The sequence below is a fragment of the Podarcis gaigeae genome (genome assembly GCF_964106915.1).
Source record: "Podarcis gaigeae genome assembly, chromosome: 12".
Lineage (NCBI taxonomy): Eukaryota > Metazoa > Chordata > Lepidosauria > Squamata > Lacertidae > Podarcis > Podarcis gaigeae.
Window position 1 is genome coordinate 43,197,166 of NC_139688.1, and position 26,041 is coordinate 43,223,206.

General features: G+C 41.9%; 2 protein-coding genes across 5 annotated transcripts in view; one reads left to right on the forward strand and one right to left on the reverse strand.

Moving 5' to 3' along the window:
* CMC1 (C-X9-C motif containing 1) overlaps nt 1-3,178 on the forward strand; it is a 47,416-nt gene extending 44,238 nt beyond the window's left edge. The window contains exons 3-4 of one of the 2 annotated variants that reach the window (XM_083706143.1): nt 571-661; nt 2,015-2,763. In XM_083706143.1, the coding sequence (XP_083562269.1) occupies nt 571-661; nt 2,015-2,129 (206 nt within the window). In that variant the 3' untranslated portion in view covers nt 2,130-2,763. Of the gene's footprint in view, nt 1-570; nt 662-2,014 lie in introns of both variants that reach the window. The other variant, XM_083706144.1, reaches the window with a different exon arrangement.
* Nucleotides 3,179-4,518: 1,340 nt separating this feature from the next.
* On the reverse strand, nt 4,519-26,009 carry AZI2 (5-azacytidine induced 2). 3 transcript variants are annotated; one of them, XM_083706013.1, is made up of 8 exons: nt 25,573-26,009; nt 22,244-22,473; nt 21,070-21,195; nt 19,275-19,374; nt 16,339-16,487; nt 13,961-14,025; nt 8,472-8,593; nt 4,519-6,945 (listed from the first exon to the last, which is right to left on the reverse strand). In XM_083706013.1, exons 1-8 carry the CDS (start codon nt 25,610-25,612, stop codon nt 6,584-6,586), a joined length of 1,194 nt encoding a protein of 397 aa, XP_083562139.1. In that variant the 5' UTR covers nt 25,613-26,009; the 3' UTR covers nt 4,519-6,583. The 3 variants fall into 3 exon arrangements, with proteins under 3 accessions (XP_083562139.1, XP_083562140.1, XP_083562138.1); XM_083706014.1 differs by having other exon boundaries at nt 25,594-25,964; XM_083706012.1 differs by having other exon boundaries at nt 25,552-25,870.
* Nucleotides 26,010-26,041: the final 32 nt, after the last annotated feature.

Genomic DNA, 26,041 nt, shown 5'->3' on the forward strand with positions numbered 1-26,041 from the left:
GCACGTAAATTTGTTGCCCATTGGGCAAAATGTTATGTAATATGTGTAGTAGTGAAGGAGGAGATGGTATTCAATATTTTTCTTGAATACACTGGGGATAGGCATTATCATCAGATTCCCCCTTCATCCCTCACCATTGGACATACTGACAGGGGCGGGTGGAAGTTGGACTTCCAACATCTGAAGGGTCACAGGTTTATCGCCTCTGATGTAAAACTTTATTCCTAAATCAAGCCAACATCCCTGTAGTCCAATACTGTCTCTAATACTGTGACCAGTCAATAGCGCAAAAACACTCTACAGTATTACCGCTATTGAAGAGGTACCACTGGAGCGTTTTGCTTTAGTGCACAAAGCAGTTTTCAAACAAGTGACATTCCACACGTTCGGGGTGACAGTTGTGTGATAGACTTCTGTCATTTTTCAGAAACTTAAGTACACTACTGTGCTGAATGTGTACTTTGCTGCAGTGAAGTTGTATTAGACAACTGATCAAGAGCAAGGGTCACAACCTATTTACACTTGACACGTTATTCAGTATAACCCCAGTTGTCCCAAATTTTGTTTCAGCCTTCACCAAATGTTGCCAGGATTCAGGCATTCTGATGGTGGTAAAATGCAGAGAAGAAAATGCAGCCCTGAAAGAATGCGTCACTGGCTAGTAAGTACAATGCATGGAGCTAAGTCCACACCAAGCAATAAATTAAAGGAAGAGTAATCTAATACCTCTTGCTATGTGTGTGTGCGGTTTGAGTGAGCTAATTTAGAAGAGGACTAAAAATAAAGTGGTCTCTAAAAGCTGACAAGATAGATCATCTTAGTCTCAATAGGTAGTATATGATACAAAATCTAGATGTATCTATACTAGCATAGCTAGTGCTCTTTTTTTGTAACAAATGAGATGCAAGTACTTGTATGGGCTTACCCTTCTGGTTCAATTACTTGATAAGGCATCTACCTAGGTTATATCATTGCATCTTCTGTCCCATTAAAAAGCTTGAAGACCCAGTCCTATGATGAACAGTTTAGGCTGGAGAAGAGATGATTAAGAGGTGATATGACAACCATTTTCAGATATTTGAAGGGATGCAACGTAGGATGCAAATGTACGTTGCTTCAGGGTGTAGGAACTGAACCAATGGGTTCACATTACAAGAAAGGGTTTTTTGACTAAACATTCAGAGGAACTGGCCGTGTGAGAACTGCCACTTACAAACAGTCAGAGAGACTTGCTTAGAAAGTGATGGAGGCTTCCTGCTGTAAGTTTCTAGTCAATTTTAAGAACAAAGCAGCTATTGTGAAATGCAGCCTTCTGCTCTGAGGTTGCCTGTTTTGTTAAGGGGACACAGGGTTAAATCCAATGTTGTGCGAGCCGTAGTTGCTAACAGCACCTTCATCTCCCCCCCACCTACACATGCCTAACCCTCTGGGGAAGATTGAGGGTGTAATGGAGGGTTGCAAGGTGGAGAATCTGAAGTTCCATTTTGCAAGTGCACAGACCCTAGAATTAACAAGGCAGTACTATTTTTTCTCTCTTACTCCTCTTTTTGTATGAGTTTGGACCATATATTGCATTCTACACCCCTCCCCCATCATTTGTAGCAAGATGAAAAGAGAAGGTCCAACTGCTAAGTATTAGAAGGAATGTGATTTACACTCACTCTCTCTCTCTCTCTCTCTCTCTCTCTCACACACACACACACACACACACACTTGCAGGCAATTCAACAAGAACTATCAATTTGTAGTTGTGGGGTGTAGGTATCAATGTGGTCTCCTACACACATTTCACACATCTCTGCAACAGCAGGCTGATGAGTTGCCTTCTCTTAAAAATGAGCAAGAAGTAAACACCAGCTATGGTTGCACACTCACATAGAATACATACCACAGAATCAGTATCACTGTTGTTGCTTTCCCTGCACCATTTCCTACATGTATTTAAGTAGTTTAGTAACTAAAATCGAGTAGAGAAATTGTTAGACCTAATGAACATATTTTGCCTGTCTTCTAGCTACAATGATCCAGCGTTTTATGAAGAATGCAAGGCTGAATATTTGAAGCAAAGGAAAGAGTTCAGAGAAACAGGAAATCGTCGAAAGCAGCAGAGGCTTCCTACAAGCATGTAGTCAAAGTCTTAAATGTTTTGGCTGACACTTTAACTTTATATACCTTTGATATCATGGAACTGATCTTACAATCACTTTTCCCTAACCCAATCTTGCTGAAATAAATGGAGCTTGTATGCTTTCATATTGTAATACAGGAAGTCAGAAGGCGTGATCCTCTGCTTAAAAACCTCAAATGAAAAGTCTTCCAAGGAAGGTAAACTATTTCAGTTCAGTTATACACTTTTATTCACAGTGGAAGCAATTTCCAGACACCTTAAGATAAATGTATACTCATTTTTTTCAGGATACCGCATTTATTTTTCTAAAAGCTCTGATGTCATATGTAACATCAGGCATGAGAGCAGGTAGAAAGGGCTGCAGAAAGCAAGATAAGCTGATGGGTGGAGAGTTGACTCTTCAGTTCTGCTTGGGAACTGGCTCGTGTGCCCAAATTCTGCACACCAGCTGATGCTGAAGAATACTACAGGCCCTGCTCCAACTTACCAGGATTTCGCAGAAGCTGTACTGATTTGTGTATACGCCAAGCATGGCAATCTAATCCTCACTTCCTCTTGCAGTCTCTCCACCCTGGTTTTTATTCATAAGGCCATGAACTGTGGAGGAAAATAAAGTCAAGATACATTCAAATGTCCATTGAGGTTTTCCTCCATCTCTTCAGGGGAAGCCCCTTTAATTGAGATGAAATTACTAGCAGGGGAAAAAGGCACTGAGCGTCTTGTTTTGGAGTGCAAATAAGAGAGCAAGAGGATCAGTGTAAAAAGGGGGTGCAGAACAGCAGCCTCCATATGTTTGAATGCAATACCCATTGTTACCAAGGATTGGCCAGACTGGCTGGGGCTAAGTGGAGTTTGGAGTTCATCATCTTCTGGACAGTCACAACTTTCCTATTTCTGATGTAAAGGAAAGGGGGGGGGGAGATAAATTGTAGAAGTGCAGGATAGGAAAGAGTAAAAGTGCTGTTAACCAATGGCATGATGCTGTAAACCTGACTGTCCAGAAAGGAAGTATCGCTATACTAAATACACAAAATAAAAGGTTTGTTTTAACATTCCACCTATTTTTTATTCACCATATCCTAACTTAGTATATTTGTTTCAGTTCAATTCTGTAATGATAATTGGATATGCAGCAAAGCATATTGTTGACCAAATTTAAAACAAAACTTTCCTAAGTTTTTTTTTTGGTTATTTTTTTAAAAAACTTCCTTCAACTAACCCATTTGCAGAGGCATCTCTTTCAACACTTCTGGGAATTTCCAACTTTCACACCTACTTCCATATTGATCAGACCGGCTGGATTTGTGTACGAGGCAGCCTTCAGACTTTCTATGGTACCTCAAGGCAAAAAGCCAGAGCAGGAAGCCTTTGCTTTTTTAAAAAGTAGAAAATGCTTAAAGGGGGCAGAGCCTTATTTGTCTAATTGAAGACCTTGCTAAAAGAGCAATGCATGAATGCTTCACAAACTCACAAGTTCTGAAGTGATTTTAAACTCAAAAGTTTTGCTTGGGAAGGGAGGGAGAACTGTGAGAAGCAACTGAATGACAAATTCAGATTACAGCCATTGTTTCCCTCCTTAAATTAGCCCCATCTTTTTTATTGCGGTATCCCACAGCAACGGAGAAAGCCATAGGAAGTTGCCCTTATGTTAAGCCAGGACACTTGTCCACCCACCCAGTTATCTATGTTGAAGAGCAGCAGATACCAAGGGGGGTGCCTTCCAGCTGTTAATGGACTACAACTTCCATCAGCCTTAGCCAACATGGTGAACGGTCAAGAATGGATGGAATGTGCAGGCCAGAAACATTAAAGGGCACTGCAAAGGCTTTCTGTGCTCCAGGGTTTCTTACAGGATCCTTCCCAACTTTATCTTCATAGTCTGGAGATTGAGTGTGGCATTTTCTGCATGCAAACCATACACCTTATACTATTGGACTACTGCAGGTTAAGACTCATGTAGCACAAATCATGTAAAATAGGCTCAAGAGTTCCTTGGTATGGTAACGCTTAGACTAATGTATCAATGTATGGAATAGGAAGGTGAAAGAGAAAGAATAACCACTTCAATGAGTAGCTCACCTAAAGAAACTGAGCTGGTTAATGTTCCCACAACTTCATGGCACCTCATAAAACATACAAGTCTCCTCCCACTTAGGAATTCATTTACCTACACAATGTATTTATATGAATATTGCTATGCACAGTAAGGGAGCAACAAGCAGCCCAGGAAGAAAAATAAAAATCTACGACGAGATTGCTGAGGTGTAGAATTAGGCACCAGATATTAAAGTTTCATTCATGCATCTTGCAGTTGTGGACATTTCTGAGGTACAAAAGCTACGTAGCAGTCAAAAAAAGAATGACTACTTGCATCAATTTATAGAAAGCCATTTTCAAAGAAAAATAATTTATTTAAAAATACGACCATTTCTCCAGTACATTGTTTAAAACGTTAACTGTGTCAGTGTCCTGGACAGTGATACTTATTCAAGTCCCTGTAACCTCAAGAAGCAGCCTTGAGAAACACATCAGAGGCTCTGCAGCCACATGAGAAATGGCTTTTGCTGCTTTGTTATTACACAGGTAGTTGGTTCTATCAGCTAAAGTCCAGTGACTTGGATTTATTTTATGCATATTGGATTCTGTTCTATTACTCTTCAGGAGATTGTACTCCCTTGAGTCAGCTATGTTCATTGGTCAGAATAAATTCCAGCATCTGACACCATTTCCATTAATCACAGAGAAGCCAGGTTATGTGAGCGAGATAAGAGTATCGGGTGAATGGTATGTACCTTATTTATGTATGCTATTCACTAACACAGTAGAAGTCATCCTTTCTCCCTCTGCCACAGATAAAACTCCAGTATGAGACAAAGAATAAATATTTAAACTGCAATGCAAGGAAGGGAAGACTTAGCCACGTTTCCTTTTACAGAAAATCACTGATATGCTTGCACTGCTCTGGCACACAGCACCCAGGCAAGTGATTTTTATTATTTAAGAACATGCATCTTAAGTGGGGTGAAGAACATTTTCTGTCTCCTTTGGGGTATCTGTCAGGGGCCACATGCCAAAAGCAAGCAGGGCCAGAGTCAATACTGGGTGTGGCTATACTTTTCCTCTCCACTCAGCAGGGTGCCAGGAAGGGACATTATGCTACCAGATGATATGAGCATCAGCAGAGCTTGCAGGTTGCTCACCCCTGATCTCTTAGGTCCAATGCAGATTTTACTTTTCCCCAATCGTGTTTCAAGTCCAAGTTGGGAAGGAAGGAGGGTGGTGGCATAATGCATTAATTTGTAACCGTTGAAATGATCAGATGAGATTCTGGCACAGAATTAGTGTTGTCAGCCCTCACCAACCCTTTCCAACATGAGAGAATCTTACTCCACTGCATCTCAAAAGGCCAAGGAGGAAAAAGTATTGCTGGAAACCTGGACATTAACAGGCTCTGAAACCATCCACTATTCTCTGCTTGAAAACAAATCAATATTAATAGGTTTTGCTACAAAATCTTAATTTCAGCTAATCAGTATTATAGGGTAGGGACCAGGAGCTTAATAATTATTTGACTGCCAATAGTTAGAATACTGAGTGACTATGTACATAATGTTTCTGACACTTCAATGCACCTTATGAATATAGGACATAAATTTTATCATAGATTAAATGCATTTATCATATTACAGTTCTTCCTGCTTAAGGCGCCTGGAGGTTTCTACATCAAAGCAGTCAGTGAGCTTAGGAGTCATAAAGCAAAGTTTTTGGTAACTGGCAGATAGGCACCCGAATGGTCACTGCATTTTGGCTAGGATCATACCAGAACACCACTATTTATGAAGGAAGTATTTGCCATTAAGTTTTTTAAGATTTCTATTCCATTTCTACTACCTCAGATTCTTCACTGTAAGGCTAAAGATGACACACAGCTGAGACAGCAAATCTACTCATTTGGCTTATTGTTTTAGTCACAATCGCTTCAATCATTTACCTGTTCTTCCCTACGCACACCACAGAGTAGGGAACAAAAACCAGACACTTTCAGAACTGGAGGTAAAATCTACATCACATTCCATTGTTTACCTGAGAGGTCTGAAGGAAGAGACAGTGTCAAAAAAGGAGAGGGGGAAGGATATTCTCGAAGCTTGTAGAAATGTCTGAAGATACTGTATTTTAAGCAACATTCACACAATTAGCTGCAATGTACAGCTTTTGTTTTACTCGGAGGCTTAATACTCTAGTAATTTGCAGGAGTGCAATCCGAAGACTGACTCGTGTATTCTAGGCCTTACACCATACGCCATTTCTATTGATGTACATGGCCTGCTTTCAAAATTAGACAAGGGATGAGTAAAATCCTGCTTGGATTACCACACTTTCACCTTCCTTCCCATTAGCTATTTTCCTCTTAGGTGTATGGGAGCCCATTCAGAGCTAAATCAAGTTCCACAGTTCTTAGCTCTTGTGCAGGCAGTTTTGGTTACAGTGATCCAAACTGTTTTCTGGAAAGTTTAAGTGAGACGCTCTGTTTTTCGTTTCCCAAAACACTGTCTCACTAGGTTTTGGAGGGCTTGGGAAGACCCAAGAATTGTCTTCCAGAGAGCTCTTTCCGTACGAATTAGGTTCCTGAAACGGAGAGTCGTGAACTGGGACAAGTCTCTCGTCAGTACACGAGGGGGAAGACACAACATTGCTGAAAGTGTGGTCACTCGGCGGAAGCAGCCTCTTTTTGTACACAGCTCCAGAAGCAGCTAAATAAAGATCTGTGGTGTCCCTTTCAAGGTCTTCAATACACTGAACAGGAGCATGTGATGGCACTGTGGAAATAGCAGAAAATACCTAATTAACACAAGAGACACTCAAAACTAATACAATTGTTATACTTTATTTCAGTAGACAAAAGCCAATTACTTATAATGCATTTCTTAACTTCTGTCCATTCATTTGGCTTTACTGCAACTCAGTTCTGCAAGAACCTCAATACCCCACTGTTTTAACTCGTTGAGAATTAAGTACATCACCTACATAGGGGGATAAATCCAATCTTCTCATTGAATGGGACTTCTGGAGGTGACAGAGTAAAGGAGAGGGCAGCTTCTTGCTGTGGTTTCTTGAGGGCTGCTTGTTCCTCTCCAGGCTAGGTCTCGTATGTCTTCCTGCTTAGTGAACACACTCACCAGTTCAGCTATAAAAGTGTGTGTCTGCGCGCGAGGAAGAAATGCTAAAAAAAGAGGGTGACAGGAGAAAAGCTCACCCTCTACATTAACAGCCCAGCCTTCTGCTGCTCTCCTAAGTAAATCAGCAAGGGGGGGGGGGGATGAGCCTTAAAGCAGCAGAGCATAGGATGTAGAGTCGGGGGTGGGTTTTGGTTCCATCCCTGTGGGTTTAACAGTTAACACTCAACCCCTGCTTTATAGCTGAACCAGTGAGCCTGTGCCAATTAGCTGGTTCAAAGTTGCATGGAACTAGGCGACTGCTTACGTTCTTGAGCAGGGATGATGAAGCTGTGCTCTGCAGATGTTGGACTCCGAATTTCCATCTCCACCCAAACAGGAAGGCCCATAGACCAGGGATGATGGCAGTTGTAGTCCAGCAAACACCCTAAGGGCATCTAGGGTGGGATTTAATGCTGTGCTCTTCCAAGTAGTCCACAAAGAACAATAACGCTTCCTCCCACTGTGCACTATTCTAGGGGGTTCTGTCCCCACAAAAAAATAATAATTTGGGGGAGGCACAGGGAGAAGAGAGGAGCTGGATGTCCTTGCACAGGGCTTCCCCTGACATGGCTGGTTAGGTGAATTTCATGCCTAAATTGTAGAAGTGCTTTCTGGGTCGAGGTTTAACTGTGTATACAGCAGCCCTGAGGATTAATGAATTGTCCCAGTAAACAGCTAAGGAAAATGTAACATGAATTTTCTTTTGGGTCAAGGGGGTCTGCCTCACCTGCTTTGGTTTGTTTGAAGAAGACACTATTTATACAGGAATGCATTTGAAAAATGAAATGTCTGTTGGTGCTTTTTCCAATATGAAGTACTTGTGGTAAAAAATGTCAAATACAACTAAACTTCACACCTCAGCCTCGTACAAATAAGCAACACTTGACCGAGGAAGAAAGCCACACGGGAAGAGAAAAACCACATTTTTTTTAAAAAAAACCCATCAGCAACACCTTTATGTGTTAAGTTGACCATTATGAGACGGAAGTCAAGAGAGAAAACGGAGGTTTCTGAGCTTCAACTGATGAGGTTTTGAGAAGAAGCAATAGGCAGCTGTACTCCAAAACGATGCAGCTTAGGTAAGCGACTTGCATTTCCAAGACCTCATCCTGCAAACTCTGACTTGCCTTTCTTGGTTGCAGATGGGGTCAGTTTCAGTTTTCTGAGCATTTCCGCTTGCACTTCCGTCACCAGATGCAGATTAGACATCTCCCGCTTCAACTCCCAGTACGCTTGCTGAACATTTTCACTGAAACATTTCAGAAGTTACAACATTTCAGCTTTGCTGTACGTCTCAGTTCCTGTACTACTATGATCTACAGAAAATGCTCTAAACAAAAGTAGTTCTGGCTGGGGGGGGGGGGGGAGAGATCTCACAGCACTATTTCCATGTAAACAGTTGTAATCAAAATTATTCAACCCCCATTGCAAATCAGGTTTATTAACAAAATTTACAGACTTTCAGCTGTTTGCAATGAGCAAATCAAACAAAAGCAATGGAAATTGCTCAACACCTATAATTTCTGTATATAGCAAGTTTTAACATCTAACAATCTAATGATTCTAGTTCCTGAAATAGCCAGGCTAGCTTCCTGGTGTGATAATGGCCCTCTAGCTATGGGTCGTTAAGGTAACAAAGGAAGTGGCACTGTGCCAGATGACAAGTGAATGAGTCCTGCTTCCTCTACATGCTGGTAGTTAGGAAAGACAAAAGCCAGAGTTGAGGGTGTGTGTGTGTGTGTGTGTGTGTGTGTGTGTGTGTGTGTGTGTAAGCTAGGAGCTGAAGGAAGAAACAGGTTGAAGTCTTTGAGAGGGAGATACGTCTGATTTCTGCTCACATCCAAGGCTGTGACTATGGGTGAAGCAAGACCCCTTGGGGTGTTAATGCTGTGATACTGTCAGTTGTAGGCTCAGGTTGTATTTATGCGTAAACCATATATCATAAAGTCGCGGGCACGGGTGGCACTGTGGACTAAACTCCTGAGCCTCTTGGGCTTGCCAATCAAAAGGTTGGCAGTTCGAATCTGCACAACGGGGTGAGCTCCCGTTGCTCTGTCTCAGCGTCTGCCAACCTAGCAGTTTGAAAGCATGCCAGTGCAAGTAGATAAATAGGTACTGCTTCGGCGGGAAGGTAAATGGCGTTTCTGTGTGCTCTGGTTTCCGTCATTGTGTTCCATTGCGCCAGTAGCGGTTGAGTCATGCTGACCACATGACCCAGAAAGCTGTCTGTGGACAAACACCAGCTCCCTCAGCCTGAAAAGCAAGACATGCGCTGCTACCCCATAGTCACCTTTGACTGAACTTAACTGTCCAGGGGTCCTTTACCTTAACCTATATCAAAAAGATACCGTAGTCTCTGCAGTGCCTCATTCAAAAAGGAAACCTGGAGTAAGCAGCTGGAACCCCTCGAATCTCATACTGCTTGGAGATTGGGGTGGTGTGCAACAATAAAATACTCAGGTTTGGGACCAGAAATTATATAGGTCAGCAGGAGAGAGTCCTAGAGAAGGTGAGAGGTGAAAAATGTCATTTCTCCCTGCCCACCTAAAAAAAAAAAGTCCAAACAACACACTGCTCCATTTCCAGGCTGGCTAAACAGAAGCACTCCTTTTGCAGGACAGGGATATATCCCAACAAGTAATTAACGGAATGATATTTAACCAAGTCATATTCAGAGTATGACTTAAATCCACTTATTTCAATGGATCCCCTCCAAGTATGACTAACATTGTATCACCTCCTAACTCTGAAGTGGTGTTTAGCATTACAAATCCCATGCAGAAAGAAAGCCTTATTCATAAATGGAAGAACACCTAGTTTCTGTGAAAAATGCAATTTGTAGCTTCTGGCAGAGTACTTACAAGCACAAGACGTCGCTCTTGTACAGACTATGACAGTCTGAACTCTAGATAAAACACTGCTCTGCTTCAGACTGCCCATCACACATCCCACCCCCCCCCCAAAAAAAAATCAGTCTCCACAAAACAACTCAGTTGTTTCTAATATTACAAAAAGGCAAGAACTCTTGTTTCCCATGTGGATCAGGTCATATATTTCTGTCAACATCCACAGAGTATTTGCATAAATATCCAGTCAACACGTCACTGGGAACTGCATCTGGCAGATGCCCCCTCACAACACTCTTTGGGTAAAGAGTTCCCCCATAAATATAGGAAACTGCTTTCATCAGTCTTAAGGAAGATAACGGATCAGCCACACTCAATGGGGACAGAGTTCCCAAGAAGCAGCATTTCAGGTAATTGCAAGTATCTCCTTCAACCCAGAAATGATAGAAGTCAAGAAGCACGTAATAATAGGCAAATACACAAGTTTACAGTCAAGTAGAGACCACACTTAGTTGCAATGTTTGATGACCAGTTTAAGCAAACAGTGCACACAACTGCTAGCTTAACTTAGCTGCTAACCTTGTATTTCTTTGTTGAAGCAAGACTTTTAAAAAGCAGGATGCTGTCACACAAGGGAAATAGCTTGAATATTCTTTTCTCTCACTGATGGACTGGAGTTCCAACTGTATCAGTATCCCTTAAAACTCTCAATTACTGCACAGTTTTCAGTTAAGACACATTGACCAACAAGAACTGTAACAATTAGGGCAGTTCTCTCCAAACTAAGGAGCAGCATAATGAGTTCTGCTGCTGTGCTTTGTATGGGTGGATATATTATACCCCAGAATCCAAACACAACTGAAAAATGAAGGTGCAGAATTTTGGCCTGAGACTTCGGGGGGTGGGGGTGACCCAGCAGGAATCCTGACACTGCAAACAAACTGAAAGATATACAAAACTTTCTAGAGAGGTAATAAGGAGTGGTCAGGTGTTATATCCTGTATATACCAATATTTCTTAGTTGCACCAACAAACAGAAGCTCATAAGATGCAAGCTTTCATATGTTGCTTTTCTTTAAAGCTATTGCAGTGTCATTCAGTGTTCCTCAGTTGTGCTTTAGTTGAGATATATTAATGTGCAGTATGTTTTGTGTTTTTTTTTGCTTACGACTACCATCATTGTAATAAAAGCAATTATTAAGAATTTGCCACCACAAATTATATCACTCTAGTCAAAATAATTCCCGTTGTCAATGAAGTCGCCCAGCCCTATCTGCAGGAGTGCTTAGCTGCCGATAAGCAACAATTCATATTCAAAGAATCTCTTGTGTCACTGACAAGTGACAAATATTTCACAAGAATATTAGGTAAGTGAATATTGACATTCATATTAAAGCAAAGGGTACTTGCTGAAAGAAACATTTCAAAGAACTTCCTCTAGGTGTGAAAAGAGCTGTGGACTTGTTTTCACAGTCAATGTGAATTACATAAAATAGTTGGATTTTTAACATAAAAGTCTGTATGTGCTAATTTACATACCAGGCTGTTACCAGAGAGATGCTTTTTTTAAAAAAAACCACAACTTATTTTAATAGAGTGAAGGGCTAAAAGTGTCACTTAGCAAATTACCTATTTGAACATTGTTCTGGAGAAGCAAAAACTAGCTGGCTAGCTCATTAAGACGAATAAAGGATACACCATATGGGTTATTAACATAGTGGAGGCCCAATGAAATGCCTTTCCTTCCATTTTTTCCAATGCAAGCCACGAAATAGCTATCATGTCCTTTTCTAACCAAGTCCTACTTCTCCCTCATGTGGAAAACAAGGGAAAATGCATCTCTGAGGATTGAAAACATAAATAAGAATTTTACTTCTTTTCTCAATATTTAGAGGAAGAAGTAGGGCTTGGTTAGAAGAGGCTTAACTACATCAACGGCACTTTGAAGAGAGAGAAGGTCACAGATTGGGTTGTGGGCTCTCTATACTAATTGTCAGCAGGACAACTGCTCCTGTAGGTTATTTCTGTTCTGCAGCTGTACAGTCTTCTCTTGCAGTTTCCACCCAGACAATGTGATGGAGGGTTGCTAGGCAAGAAGCAATTGCAGAAAAACAAGACAGCCCTGTGCAGCATTCCAAATAAGAGCTTCAAGTAATACGTTACCATATAAATTACAGAAAAGGCAATTTAGCAATTTGGTAGAGACAATGTGATGGATTCCCTTAATTTCACAAGGCCTGCATTATTTCTTCTAACGTGCTTCAAGTTTGGTTTCATCCACACTCAATGTTGACTGCAAGCGCTAGAGAAAAGCCACTCTTTCTTCTAAGTCACCTGAACTCAGACTTGAGATTTGTGAAGATGTTTCACATCAAGCTAGATCTGATGTTGCAAGAGGGCCAAAGAAGAATCCAGCAAATGCTTAGGAAGGCTGCACCACAAAGGACTTCAACTTGCAAGCACTTAGGGGTGGAACCACAGGGAGGTGCCTTCAGCTGCAAATAGGATTTTTGGATCCTATTAATGTGATTCACTATATAACTGTGTACTGATTAGATTCCCATGTATCAGATATGCTGCAACCAGTTTATCATTTGCCTTCAAAATCTGAGCCATTGAGTTTTATGCAATGTAGTGCTATGGTAAACATTCCATTAATGCACAGATTTCTCCCTGCACACTGGGACATTTCCTTCCCACACATCACCTAAATTTGTTCTGGGGGAAATCACATGGTGTTAACACTAGACCTTGCACCAGCACAAACTATTTAGCTGCATCCTGTCCATTGCTCATAACTGGATAGGTTTTCCACAATTAACAACTTATTTTATCAACACAGATTGCTTGTTTATTTTAAGATTTCTACTCCACATCTTTTGATCAATAAAGATCTCAGCATGCAACGAAAGAGAACATAGCAGCAGCCAATGAAGAATGAGAAAACACAGCACTTAGTGTACTGTAAATATGGAATGTAATTCTTTTCAGTCATCATTACGCAGGGGTGCCCAAACTTTTTTCAAAGAGGGCCGGATTTGATAAAGTGAACATGCATGAAGGCCAACCAAAGTTGTTGACGATTTTTAGGATTGAAGTTGTTGAGCTTTTTTGGGACTTTTACCCATGGAAATAAACTGCCACAGGGGCTGGATTAAACTGAACGGCAGACCGGATTAGGCCCCCGAAACGGATTTTGGACATGCCTGATCTACAGGCTTATCAGGATCAGAGTGACACAAGCCTTCTCGGGGAGAGAATTTACAGCCTTGGTGCCACCACTGAAGAGGCCCCTGTTCCATATAACCGCCTACTGTACTTATGATGTCAAGAGAACACAGAGCAAGACCTCCATAGAGTGAATGGGTAGACTCATATGAGAGAATACAATGCTAAGGTTATCTGGTCCCGGACTTCTCGGGGCTTTAAAAAGTGACAAAATCTGCACTTTGAATTCAGCCAAAATCAACTAAAAGCCAATAAAGCCATCTCAAAATGCATGTTAACATGCTTCGGATAGTCCTGCCCTGCTTTTGCATAGTGGGTGAACTGTCAGTTCTGAATACTCTTCAAAGGCAGTTCCACAGTGAACTAGTTTAATATGCTCTACCTGGATGTCACTAGGGTATGCCTAACTGTGTTCCTATCTTTCCCAATTTAGCATGTCTTCAAAGTAGTGCCATCTTTGGATTTAAGTCATCTCCCTTAGAACTAACACAGAGATGACTAACTTAACATAATGTTAAAACAAGTTAATGGGATCTACATACCTATGAATGCTTATCTGCTGTTGGATACACTCTCCATTTGTTAAAATTCCTTCCTGGGATACAACCTGGTGGGGGAAACAAAACATTTGGCTTTGAAAAAAGAATGGGAAAAATCTACCTTACTTGAAGTAAAAGGAAAAGAAAGGTTTAAAAGCAAAGTTGGAAAGTGGTGAGGTAGGCTTTCAATGACATTTTGAATCAACCAAGTGCTGATACTTCATTGCCTCTACCACAGTGATGCCAAATGGCTTGGGACTTATTAACATGGCAAAGTAGAGTATTGGAACCTTCAAAGTCCTGCTGTAACAAGCCTGAGAAGCACTTTTGAGGATTAAACTGGTCCCCTCCATGACAACCTAGAAGCTATTGTGATAATAGAGTTCCGGTTAACATGTTATCAGAGGCAAGAAAGCTTCCTTCAAAAAACTGAGTTCCGAACGAAGAGAACAAAAAGGAATACATATTAGCAGCATATGTTAGAAGTATGATAATAAGGCATATAGAATAACAAGCATTACTGAATCTGAGTTATCATGGCTTCTACAAGGGCATGTAATTTCTCAATAACCTATTAGGGTTCTTTGAGAGGGTCAACGAGCATACAAAAATAGCAGTGAGCTGGTTGACACAGTATACTTGATTAAAAAAAAATCAGTGAAGTAGCTCAGCCAGGATTTCTAAGAGGAGAGGTCCTCTTGTGGACCGCTACAAATTTAGAAAATGGGTGGGAACTGGAAAATGCAATTCAGTGTAAAGTATAAAGTGATGCCGGTTGGGACAAAAAATATTAATTCCACATATATGCTCGGCTAGGAATGAGGGTGTCAAAGCAGACAACATGAAGACATCAACCTAGTGGGTGGCAGCTGTAAAAAAAGGCAAATTCCACACTAGGGATCATTAGGAAATAAATTGAAAAGGAAATGTTATCAAAGAAATGTATGGAGCAGCTGCATTTGTAGTAGTACTGTGAACAGAATTTTTAAAAAGTACTTTTTAATGGGATAAGTAATGTATGTTGACCTTCTCTTCCAATTTGTGATTGATATTCAATAGGTCTGGTGTGCAGGGGTGCGAGAAGAATTCTAGTCCTTAACCCTGTCAAGGTTAGTTACACCAACAGAGTCACATTGAGTAGGGCTCATTTGATTACTATCATAAAAAAGGATCACTCACGCAGGCTAATCACATTAGATAAACTACATGTGCAAAAATCCTTATTCAGAAGCTAGTGACAGCTGCAGTTATCCATTCTGAATTTTCTTCCAACCAGCGGTTTCATTCTAAAAAATCAGAAGTTCCTAGCTGTCAATAGTGCTTGCACTTAGCTTCAATATAATCATAGTGATTATAGGGTGAACTTGCTTGAGTCATACTACACTTACAGATGGGAGTTTACTGAAGTAGAATAGCGTGGCCGTGTGACAAGAACCCACACGTAATGAAATTACGTTTCAATCAGCTTCTACAGGGAAACAACTGGAAGAAAGGATTATTTATGAATAATCCCCCCCAAATCAGCAGAACCCACAAATAAGAGCCATAAATTACATGCTCAGTTCAGCAAATTTTAAGCAGTGGGATTGAAAATGAGCCAGTTTTGATATCTGCAGGGCCAGCTAACAGGAATTCAAGCCAACATCTAGTGCTTAGCTCCATCTAGTGGAGCTTCTTGAAATTTGCAATCCAGTTTCTGCTATGTGAGAGACATTTATGTTAAACCAAGTCGTCATGTTAAACCAAAATAATGGTAGATGTAATCGGCAGATTCACAGATTAGCCATCAAACAAAACTGATGTGATAGACAGGGCCATGACATTCTATTTGCCATCCCTCCCAGCCTGTTGGCAATTCATCTTTTGCGGCTTTAAAACCAATTGAGACTGCAACTTGAGGTAGCACCTACTAATGTGTGTAGTTATCTAGGCATGAGGAGGCCAGAAAAATCAGCATCAAAACAGAGCTGAGTAACATATCCATTGCATTCCCCTCATGCAGATAACTAAGTACTAAGGAGGAAAATACACTATAGTTGTATGAACACATGTTTAGCAGATAACTGGCAAGAATTTAAAAAAACAACACACAAACCATTAGTTCTGCAAATGCAAATAATTCTGGGAGGGGGACAGAGGGCTTGCTCAATCGCATGACAAATCTCTTTTGAAAAGACTACCTTCAAAAGCAGTTTGGCATGGAAGTCAAAAGCTGAAAATCTCACCAAGTCTTTTAAAGCCTTTAGGTGTCTTCACAACAACTGCCCCAGCACTGGCCAATACCCTTATTACAATTAGTTTTCCACAACAGAAGGGCATAGACATTAAATTTTACATTTTCACACACCATCTCCGCAACAGAAGCCAAAACGCACCAGTACCTTCTGAATAGATTTTTGTAGTTCTTTTCTAAGATCATTGCATTCTTCCCTCAGCTTCTCCAAATCCTGCTCCAAACTGTGCACTTTTAGGGCATTATTCAGCTTTTCTATTTCCCAGCTAGATGGGGTAGAGTTCAGACTCTTCATCACTGCAAAGAAATATGAAAAAAACACTTATCATTCAATCAGAATATAATCAGACATTAAGAATGGTGTGGTTGGATTCAAAGTTATGCTCCCATGAGCATAGCAAAGGCCCAAAATTCAAACCTCGAACGTTTTTGAATTTAATTAGAGTGATCTCATTATTAAGAAACATGTGGCACTGGAATAATTCACAGATGTTCATATGTACAAGGAACACCATGTAACTTTATGAGTCTTTTGTAATATGCTATAGTTTGTACATGTGGCTCATTTCAAAGTGCTGGTTTTGACTTCTGAAGGCATTCATTACTTAGGATAAGGATACCCAAATAATAAATAATGATATTATTATTATTAATTATTATTATTATTATTATTAATACTCCACCCATCTGGCTGGGTTTTCCCAGCCACTCTGGGCGGCTCCCAATAGAATATTAAAAACACAATAAAAACATTAAAAGCTTCCCTAAACAGGGCTGCCTTCAGATGTCTTCTAAAAGTCAGATAGTTCTTTATTCCCTTGACATCTGATGGGAGGGCGTTCCACAGGGTGGGCACCACTACCAAGAAGGCCCTCTGCCTGGTTCCCTGCAACCTCACCTCTTGCAGGGAGGGAACCGCCAGAAGGCCCTCGGAGCTGGACCTCAGTGTCCGGGCTGAACGATGGGGGTGGAGATGCTCTCAAAGAACATTTTATCTTTGTGTGTGCTACCATTCACCCAAGAGCCTGCTTTGGAAGCACCAAACCTCTGAGGCACAGATTACAGGTGAAAGGATATACACGGTGTTGGCACAACCATAAAATGCTCTTCCAGGAGGCCTTACCTGGTACATACCTCAGAGTCATTTTGGCACAAAGCAAGCATCTTATTTTACCATGCTTTTTAATCCTGCAGACAAGCTCCTATGCTGCTTGGTATTTGGTTATAATTTGGTATTTCGTGATGGCATTTTATGTTTTTGTACTAACAGCTTCTATTTTGTTTTTACTGTAATGTTAATGTTTTGTAAGCCACCCTGGGAACTTATTGAAGGGCTGGGAGTAAAAATCAAGACTTTTTAAAACATATTTTTCTGAAAGGGCTTTGGAATGTGAGTTTTTAAAAAACAACATTGTTTGTCATGTTTACTGACGGTTTGACCAATTTTATTATTACACCTGTGCTGTGATGTTGCACACCAATTTACTATTCTTCCTATGCAAGTGGTGTTAGTTTTGACAAGGTGTAGTAAGATGTGGAGGGAAGATTTCAACGTGCCAGAAGCAGCCGTTAGATCAATGTAAACGTATGGCAGAAGTACATTCTTGGATTGCAATGTTTCAGCTGCTACGGTGCCTATGGCCCAAACACGTGATCTCCTTGCATAATCGGTCCACCTCAACAAGTTGTATGCAGGGCTGATGTAAACATAAAAGGAAAAGCAAAAGCTTGCTTCCATTGCCAGAGGTCAACTTAGGAGGTATTTCTGGGAATTCCCAGATATGCACATGCACTTCCTGTATGAGAATACACTGTCCATGCTAATTGGAGCATGCAAAGGGTGTGGCTATACTAATGTAGCACCCGATGCTAATGCCAAAGGATTAATAAGGCTAACAACACAGACCCTGCTCCTTGGTAACCTGGCAGACCAAGATACATTGTGAAATGTGGCATTGTTGCAGATTTTTTTTAAAAGGGAGACCTTAGGGCCTGTTACAGCAGAAAAGCTCTGTATGTTTGTGTGTGTGTGTACATATAATATATATAGAGAGTGTGTGTGTGTAAACTACAACTATATAATTTGAAAAGTTGTATGCCTTTTGTTTGTTCTTTATGCATTTGGATACTCCTCAAGCTACTGCAACCAAATTTTGTATGATGGTTCCAAGTATCAGTGTTTTCATCTATGTTTGGCTCCAACCGGCTGTCATTCTGAATCAAGATGGCAGACTGAACCTGCCAAAACTGCACTGATTTTAACAACTCATTATTTAAAACTATTATTTTGGGGTTTCTCAGAATTCCAAAAAAGCACACACACACACACGCATGCCTACCCTTCCCAGCATTGTGAAGCAATGCATTACATGGCAAAGTTAACAGCCAAGATTATGAACCAGGCAGAGGGCCTTCTCAGTAGTGGCGCCCGCCCTGTGGAACACCCTCCCATCAGATGTCAAGGAAATAAACAACTATATGACTTTTAGAAGACATCTGAAGGGAGCCCTGTTTAGGGAAGTTTTTAATGTTTGATGTTTTTAATATTCTGTTGGGAACCACACAGAGTGGCTGGGGAAACCCAGCCAGATGGGTGGGGTATAATTATTATTATTATTATTATTATTATTAAGTTGCTCTTGTAATTATAAATGGGGCCACAATGTCAAGGACTGCTTTCTATTTCTACTGTTTCACTGTCTATTTAGCGCTGGCTTTTGACATTAGCGCTGTTATAAGTAGAGATTTTACAATGTTTTACACTGTATTCAGCTTTGTATTTTTAGCTATGTCGTTCAAAATGTTGAATATAAATCTTTCAAAATAAAACGCATAAATGAAACTGACAGAGAAAAGGAGGCAGGGGCAGTAATTGCAGCCCCATCCTCTCCCTCACACAACCATAATTGTCTGAGAATGAACACCGTAATGTTTTGCTTCTGAACAGTGATCTGTAATAATATTCCTTTATGCAAATTGAACACGTTAGCATAAATGTATGCATACTGGCTGCAGGCCTTCTTATACAGAGGTACAGCTTCGTAGTCAAGCACATAAATTTACACTCTGAGAGACAAGGGGCACCTTGTTGAGTTTCCACTTCAGTTCTGAGCTGCAGGAGCTCCACTTCTTTGGACTGCAACTGCTCATTCAAATGTTTCAGGGATTCAGTGTTCTCTTTCATCTAGTTTGGGGAAGGAACACATTGCCAGGATTTAGTCTGTCCAGCTTTCCAATCAATAATAAAATCCATACATGCCTAACTCTTAGAACTAAATGCTAGCCAGCTCTACTTCTTGAAGAACTTGCCAAGCTGTCAGATACTCGGTTTCTAAAGCACTGAAGTCAAGATCAGATATACCGTATTTTTCACTCTATAAGATGCACCAGACCACAAGACACACCTAGTTTTTGGAGGAGGAAAACAAGAAAAAAAATATCTGAATCTCAGAAGCCAGAACAGCAAGAGGGATCGCTGCGCAGTGAAAGCAGCAATCCCTCTTGCTGTTCTGGCTTCTGGGATAGCTGCGCAGTCTGCATTCGCTCCATAAGACGCACATACATTTCCCCTTACTTTTTAGGAGGGAAAAAGTGAGTCTTATAGAGAAAAAATACGGTAAATGCTGCAACCTTTCAGAGTACAAAAAATAGCACTTTTTCTTTAGGCACAATACCAGATCCTGTGGCTATGAGGTAAGGCTCTCCAACTGAGCTCAATTAGTTAGCAGGTTTTCCAAATTAACTAGCCCTTTTCTTTGTTTGTTATTCTTTGCTTTTATCTGCCCTCTGCCTTCTCTGCACCACATGGGGTTTTTCCTCCAGTGGTCACTGGCTGCACACTGCATCTCTGGAAGGATTCTGTAATCTGAAACTTCTGCAGCATTTCCTTTATTAGTGAACGCAGGTGGTTGAGTGTTGACAGAGTTGGAGCCAAATGTGCCCACTCAAAGACGACGGAGACACAAAAATAGCTGGGTGACTTCTGAAGAATGCAGAAGTAAAAACAAACCCAAAAATTAAAACCAAAAGGTTGCCAAAGAAGAAAAGGAAAAAGGAAAACTTTTAAAAAGGACCAAGTATGCTCAGTGGCCTCCAGTAACCAGAGATAATTGTCAATTGGAAAAGAAAATAGTACATCAGAGAGGGAGCGTAAGCAGGGAAGAATGATCTGGCCTGCTTGAGTCTCTTACACCTTAGAGCATGGGTAGGGAATCTGGTACTCTCCCGATGATGTTGGGCTACAACTCCCATCATCCCTGACTTCTGCCTATGCTGGGTGGGGCTGTTGTGCAAGCAGGGATTATTGAGTTGTCTTTTGTATTATATACAGCCATACCTTGGTCGTTGAATGGAATCCCTTCCAGAAGTCGGTTCAACTTCTGAAAACCAAGGCGTGACTTCAAATTGGCTACAGGAGCTTCCTGCACTCAAGCGGAAGCCTCGGAGGATGTTCGGCTTCCAAAGAACATACACAAACCGGAACACTCACTTCCGGGTTTGCAGCGATTGGGAAACAAAACGTTTGAGTCGCAAGGCATTTGGGATCCAAGGTACAGCTGTTATTTTGTAGGGTGCGTTTTATATTGTGATTTTAAGTTGCAAACCACCCCAAGATCTACAGGTATAGGGTGGCATACAAATCTAATAAACCACATCATCATCTTTAAAAACAACAATATTAACATTTGGAGGGCCACAAACTCCCTACCCAACTTAGTATCACAGAACTGCAGAGCTTAAAGGGACCCTGAGAGTTCTCCGGTCCAAACCCCTGTGATGCTGGCGTAACTGGCTAGAAACCTAACATCAAAGTCACAATTTCCTTTTATAAACCGCACTCACATAGTATCTTTCTTTTAACCTACTGCAAAGTACATACCATTTTATCCAGTTTACTTTTCAGATTATCCCGTTCGATACAAGCCTCTCGATAGGCTTGGTAGGCTTTGTTAACCTGCTCACGGCCGATGGAGCTTGTGCTTTCTTCCACATGGGAGCCAAGAACCTAGACGATTAGAGGAAAATGCCAAAATTACAATTTTGCTAGCTTTGTTACTCGAAGAGCATCAAATTTAAATACTTCAAGTGAAACAAATGAACTGGCAGCCAGGAAACATGGGTTTACCGTGGGCTCATTGTACACAGCATCAGCTTTGCATACAGAGCAGCTCAGGATCAATCCCCAGCATCTCCCAATATAGCTGGGGGAGAACCTGCTCTGAAATTCCAGATAGCTGCTGCCAGTCAAAGTAGAGAGAACTGGGCTACATAAACCAATGGTCTGACGCAGCAGAAGACAGCTTCTTGCATTATGGTGCATAATTTTTTTATTAAGAAGTCTCTTGCCATTCCCTTTGTGTTCAATTATCCTAAAGGTAAAGGGACCCCTGACCATTAGGTCCAGTCATGACTGACTCTGGGCACTCATCTCGCTTTATTGGCCGAGGGAGCCGGCGTACAGCTTCCGGGTCATGTGGCCAGCATGGCTAAGGCGCTTCTGGCGAACCAGAGCAGCGCACGGAAACGCCCTTTACCTTTCTGCCGGAGTGGTACCTATTTATCTGCTTGCACTTTGACGTGCTTTCGAACTGCTAGGTTGGCAGGAGCAGGGACCGAGCAACAGGAGCTCACCCTGTTGCGGGGATTCAAACCGCCAACCTTCTGATCGGCAAGTGCTAGGCTCTGTGGTTTAACCCACAGCGCCACCCATGGTCTAACTCAGCAGAGGACAGCCTCTTGCATTATGGTGCATAATTTTTTTATTAAGAAGTCTCCTACCATCCCCTTTGTGTTCAATTATCCTACTCATTGCTAAAGAACAACAACCAGGTACTAATTATAATCATACTAGAAAAGGAATGTTTTGCTATTGAAACATTTGGCAATTACTATTTTCACATGTAAAGTGCACAGGGAAATCCCAGCCATGTCTACAGTGGGTTCCATAGGAATCACTCCCAGCCAATTGTGCATAGCACTGCAGCCTTAAGATACCTTATCATTTCTGCCCCCCAAAAAGGCATGTTTCTGTGAATTGTTAAACAGTTACTTACCTTTTCTTCTAACAATCTTACTCTTTTCTTTAAGAGGGAGTTCTCCCTTTCTGTCTCTTTCAGTCGTTTTTTGATATCTTCATAAGCAGTGACAAGTGCAAAATGTGAAGCAACAGACTCTTCGCCTGTATACACGGGAGTAGGAATTTCTCCATCTTGCTTAGGATGAGTGTCTGCTTTTTCATGGTTCAAAATATAAATGTCATCTTCGGCTAGTTCATCCATGGCAGCTGAATAAAAAAAGGCATGTTGTTAGGAAAGATCCTAAGTATATATCACAAGCATCTTTCAAATTGGAAGAAATGCTGTAGAGCACTTGTTATAGTTTAGCCTTTACCAGAAAATATCACCTCAAGCTTACAGTAGATTTCCCACTATAAAATTCTGAAATGGCTCTCAGATGATGGTAAAGTATTGATGATAAAAATAGCTATTTGATTTTGTTTTTTTATCAAGAACATATTGGAAGGGTTCCTTCCACAAAGCTTCCATTAATATGCTATAGTACAATGGGCAAGCGGGGGGGGGGGGATTTGAAAGTGAGCCGTACAGCTTAGAATCCATACAGCATCAATACACACTTCAACTGAAATTTGATTCTAAACCAGCCAGTTGATTCCCCCTCTCCCTACAGATTTAGTGTTTATTTTTCACTCTTGGCAAGCTACATCTAGCTTTGATTCAGTTTGAATGCATATTTTGAAATCCACTCATGGTGTTGAAATGCCTATTCCGAAGTTTAGAAGGGAAAGAGAGGGTCCAGGGAATTTCCTTTTGGTGCAACTTCCTTTTGGTGAGATCAGAGCATAATTTAAATACATACATCAACCACAACCTCCTCCTTTCATGAAAAAAGAAAATAAGCTAATGAGAAATGTTAGGTTACCTCTAAAACAGGAAGTTCAACAAGAAAGCATCGCTTTCCAACCTGTCTTAGTAAATAAAGTGTTCGAATCAGATGTTTACAGTGCTCTTAGACAAGAGATGCAAGAATGCTTGTATGGTGGAAAGGAAGGTAGCTCTGTTGGTTAGAGCGTGGTGTTGATAACACCAAGGTTGCAGGTTCGATCCCTGTATGGGACAGCTGTATATTTCTGCACTGCAGGGGACTGGATTCGATTATCCTCAGGGTCCCTTCCAACTCTACAGTTCTATGATCTCAGAATTTAAAGTTGAAAAGAATGACTGTTTGGAAATATTTGTCTGAGAAATGGGATTCTGCACAATACATGTAACAATATCTAATGTTATGAAGACTTTACAGGCAGTTGTTGATGAGATCTCTGGATTATATCTCATTTCAAAAGTTCTAAAGTTATATCATGGTCTGGAGAAGCAAAGCTTGGGAACAAGAGTCTACCAAAAAAAAATCTTCTAATGATAGTACTGTTTACATAAGAACTGCTTCAACTAAACATTCCCGGAGTAAGAGCCAAGTCTTAGAGAAAAAATATATCTTCACCAAATCCCTTCGACTTCTTGCACCCATGTCAAAGTCTCAAGTCCTTTCCTATTTTACATAGATGTTGAGTTTTCTGAACAGTATATGGTACATGGGCTAGCTCCAACTTTCTTCCCTTTTTTTGGCAAGGGAGGGGGAAGGGTGCCAACTTGACCTAGTAAAACTCCATATCTTTCTTAGGTGGGAGGTTGGAGAGGAAAAATGAACACACAGCTGAGAAACCATCCCAGAGTCTCCTGCAACTTTACAAGCAACCGTAAAGCAAGTCACTTGATTTAAGGATATACGCAAAGCAGTCGAGACTAGAAGCAGAGGTCAGTAGTTATGGAAAGAAACCTCGACAGTTGCTTTGACCCATTAAGGCAAGAGAGAGATGAAAGTGCTCTTTGGGCATGAACTGTGGGCAAAGACTTCTGTCCTTCCCCATTGATCTCCAATTCCAAGTGCCACAAAGCTGACAAGGAGAGGGGTATGAAGCTATAGATACAGGAAGAAACATTGTAGACTGTTTTACAGAATTGTGTTTTCCTATGTAACTATTTCAAGGCGAGGAAAGCAAGTGTTGTGTTGTGGGTCACATTAAAAGTTTAATTCAACATACTGAATAACTTACTGAAACACTTTTATTAAGTTGATTAACATGTCCTTTAAAACGTGCTCTGTGTTGGGGGTTATTGTTTTGTTTTTGCTCCAGTTTTTATGTCTTTTTATGATGTGAATGGCCCAGAGATCTTTGGGTGAAGGGCAATATACATATCTGTATTCACACACACATAGCAGGCAGTCAAGTGTGCATCATCACAAAATTTGTCCCAGCTTCCCAGTCTGTAGCAAAAACAAGCACATTTCTTCAGCCTTGTAGGGGCATTTGCAAGATGTCAGCTTCCCACCACGACAAGACCTAGGAAGGCTCCACATTCTTAAGGCCAACATAGGAGATGGGATGTTTGTCAGAGCTGCGACACTTCACACGACCAAGCATTTATTTAAGACACACACGTTATTAAAACAATACCAAGGTGCTGCACCACAAACTTAGGTGCAGCAAAACCATTCAATAAAAACCGCATACTGCAATTACAGTAAGCAGGGATCGTTCCAGCTGGCATGGGGGGGGGGGGGAGAGAAGTTGGAATCAATCGTTTGTCTTTAACAGCTGGATCCTTCTATATGGTTTCCAATGTGGGGCCCATGCCCCTCAGGGGGGCAATTTGATTTTTATGGGGGGCAATTCGAGAATGCGTTATTAACAGTGGCTTCCTCCACGTGAATAGGAGTTCACTTTATGAATAATAACCATTATATGTCGGGGGGAGGATTCGGGATTTTAGAGATGCTTAGGTGAGGCACGGCCAAAATAAAAGTTGGGAACCACTGTTCTAATCCCATTAAACTCTCTACACACATCGGCAGCACATTAGGGGAGGGAAAGGGCTAGGCGAGAGGTTCACCGACATGCTAGTTTCCTCCATTCGCTTGTTTTGTCCAGAGGGCCGCTTAGGCTGCCTGCTGTCCGAGAAACACACCATGGAGCGCTACCTTCCATTCGACATGGGGGGACTTTAGAGTAAATGTGAATTATATGAGCCACCCCCTCTCCCCCCACCCACCCACCCGCCTGCCTACGGTTTGCAGCGGTTGCATCCAGACACGGATTTGTCCTGCCCCGTCTCGTGAGAAACAGGCCACGATCTGGTAGTGGGCGATGCGAATTGCGGGGGAAAGGGACGCGGGTGCCCCCCTTCCCCCCCACCAGGTATACTAGGGGTGACGGGGGGAAGCTGGGAGGGGGGACCGAGGCGAGCGGGCGCAGGAGGCGCGGCGTGAGGGGGGAAAGGGGTATTACCTGCAGCCAGCGAAGGGTTACCTGCAGCCAGCGAAGGGTTACCTGCGGACAGCGAACTCATCGCGGGCCTTTCCCGGGGCTCCCTCCCTCAGCAGCGCGACGGAGCCCCCGCTCCCAAGCCCCCAAAGCTCTTCCTCCTCCGCCGCCGCCGCCTCTCGACGCTCATCGTTCTCCGCCCAGCCCGAGAGTAGAAATAGCAACAGCAGCGGCCGCGGAAGAAGAAGCAGCGGCAGCAGCCAATAGCGGAAGCGCCCGCAGGAGCCCTTTTCCCTTTCCCTTTCTCTTCCCCGCCTCCCTCGACGCAGCGCCGGCTTCCGCCCAATCTCGGCCGCCTCACGTGACCCTTCACAACGGCCGCCGCCGCTGCCCTACCTCCGCGCTGGAAACCAAAGCCTCGCGACGGCCCCAACAAAGAAGCGAGGCACGCCGGGATTTGTAGTCCCGCGCGACTCCGTTCACCTTTAACTTTTGTGCGAGGGTTAAACGGACG

Excerpts from the sequence above, each read along its gene's own strand:
- AZI2 (XM_083706012.1), bottom strand. The coding sequence starts at position 25,612 with ATGAGTTCGCTGTCCGCAGGTAACCCTTCGCTGGCTGCAGGTAACCCT. Across the intron at positions 22,474-25,551 it reads TAACCCTTCGCTGGCTGCAG|CTGCCATGGATGAACTAGCC; the intron begins GTAATACCCCTT and ends TTTTTTATTCAG. Across the intron at positions 14,026-16,338 it reads TACAAAAATCTATTCAGAAG|GTTGTATCCCAGGAAGGAAT; the intron begins GTACTGGTGCGT and ends TTCCCCCACCAG.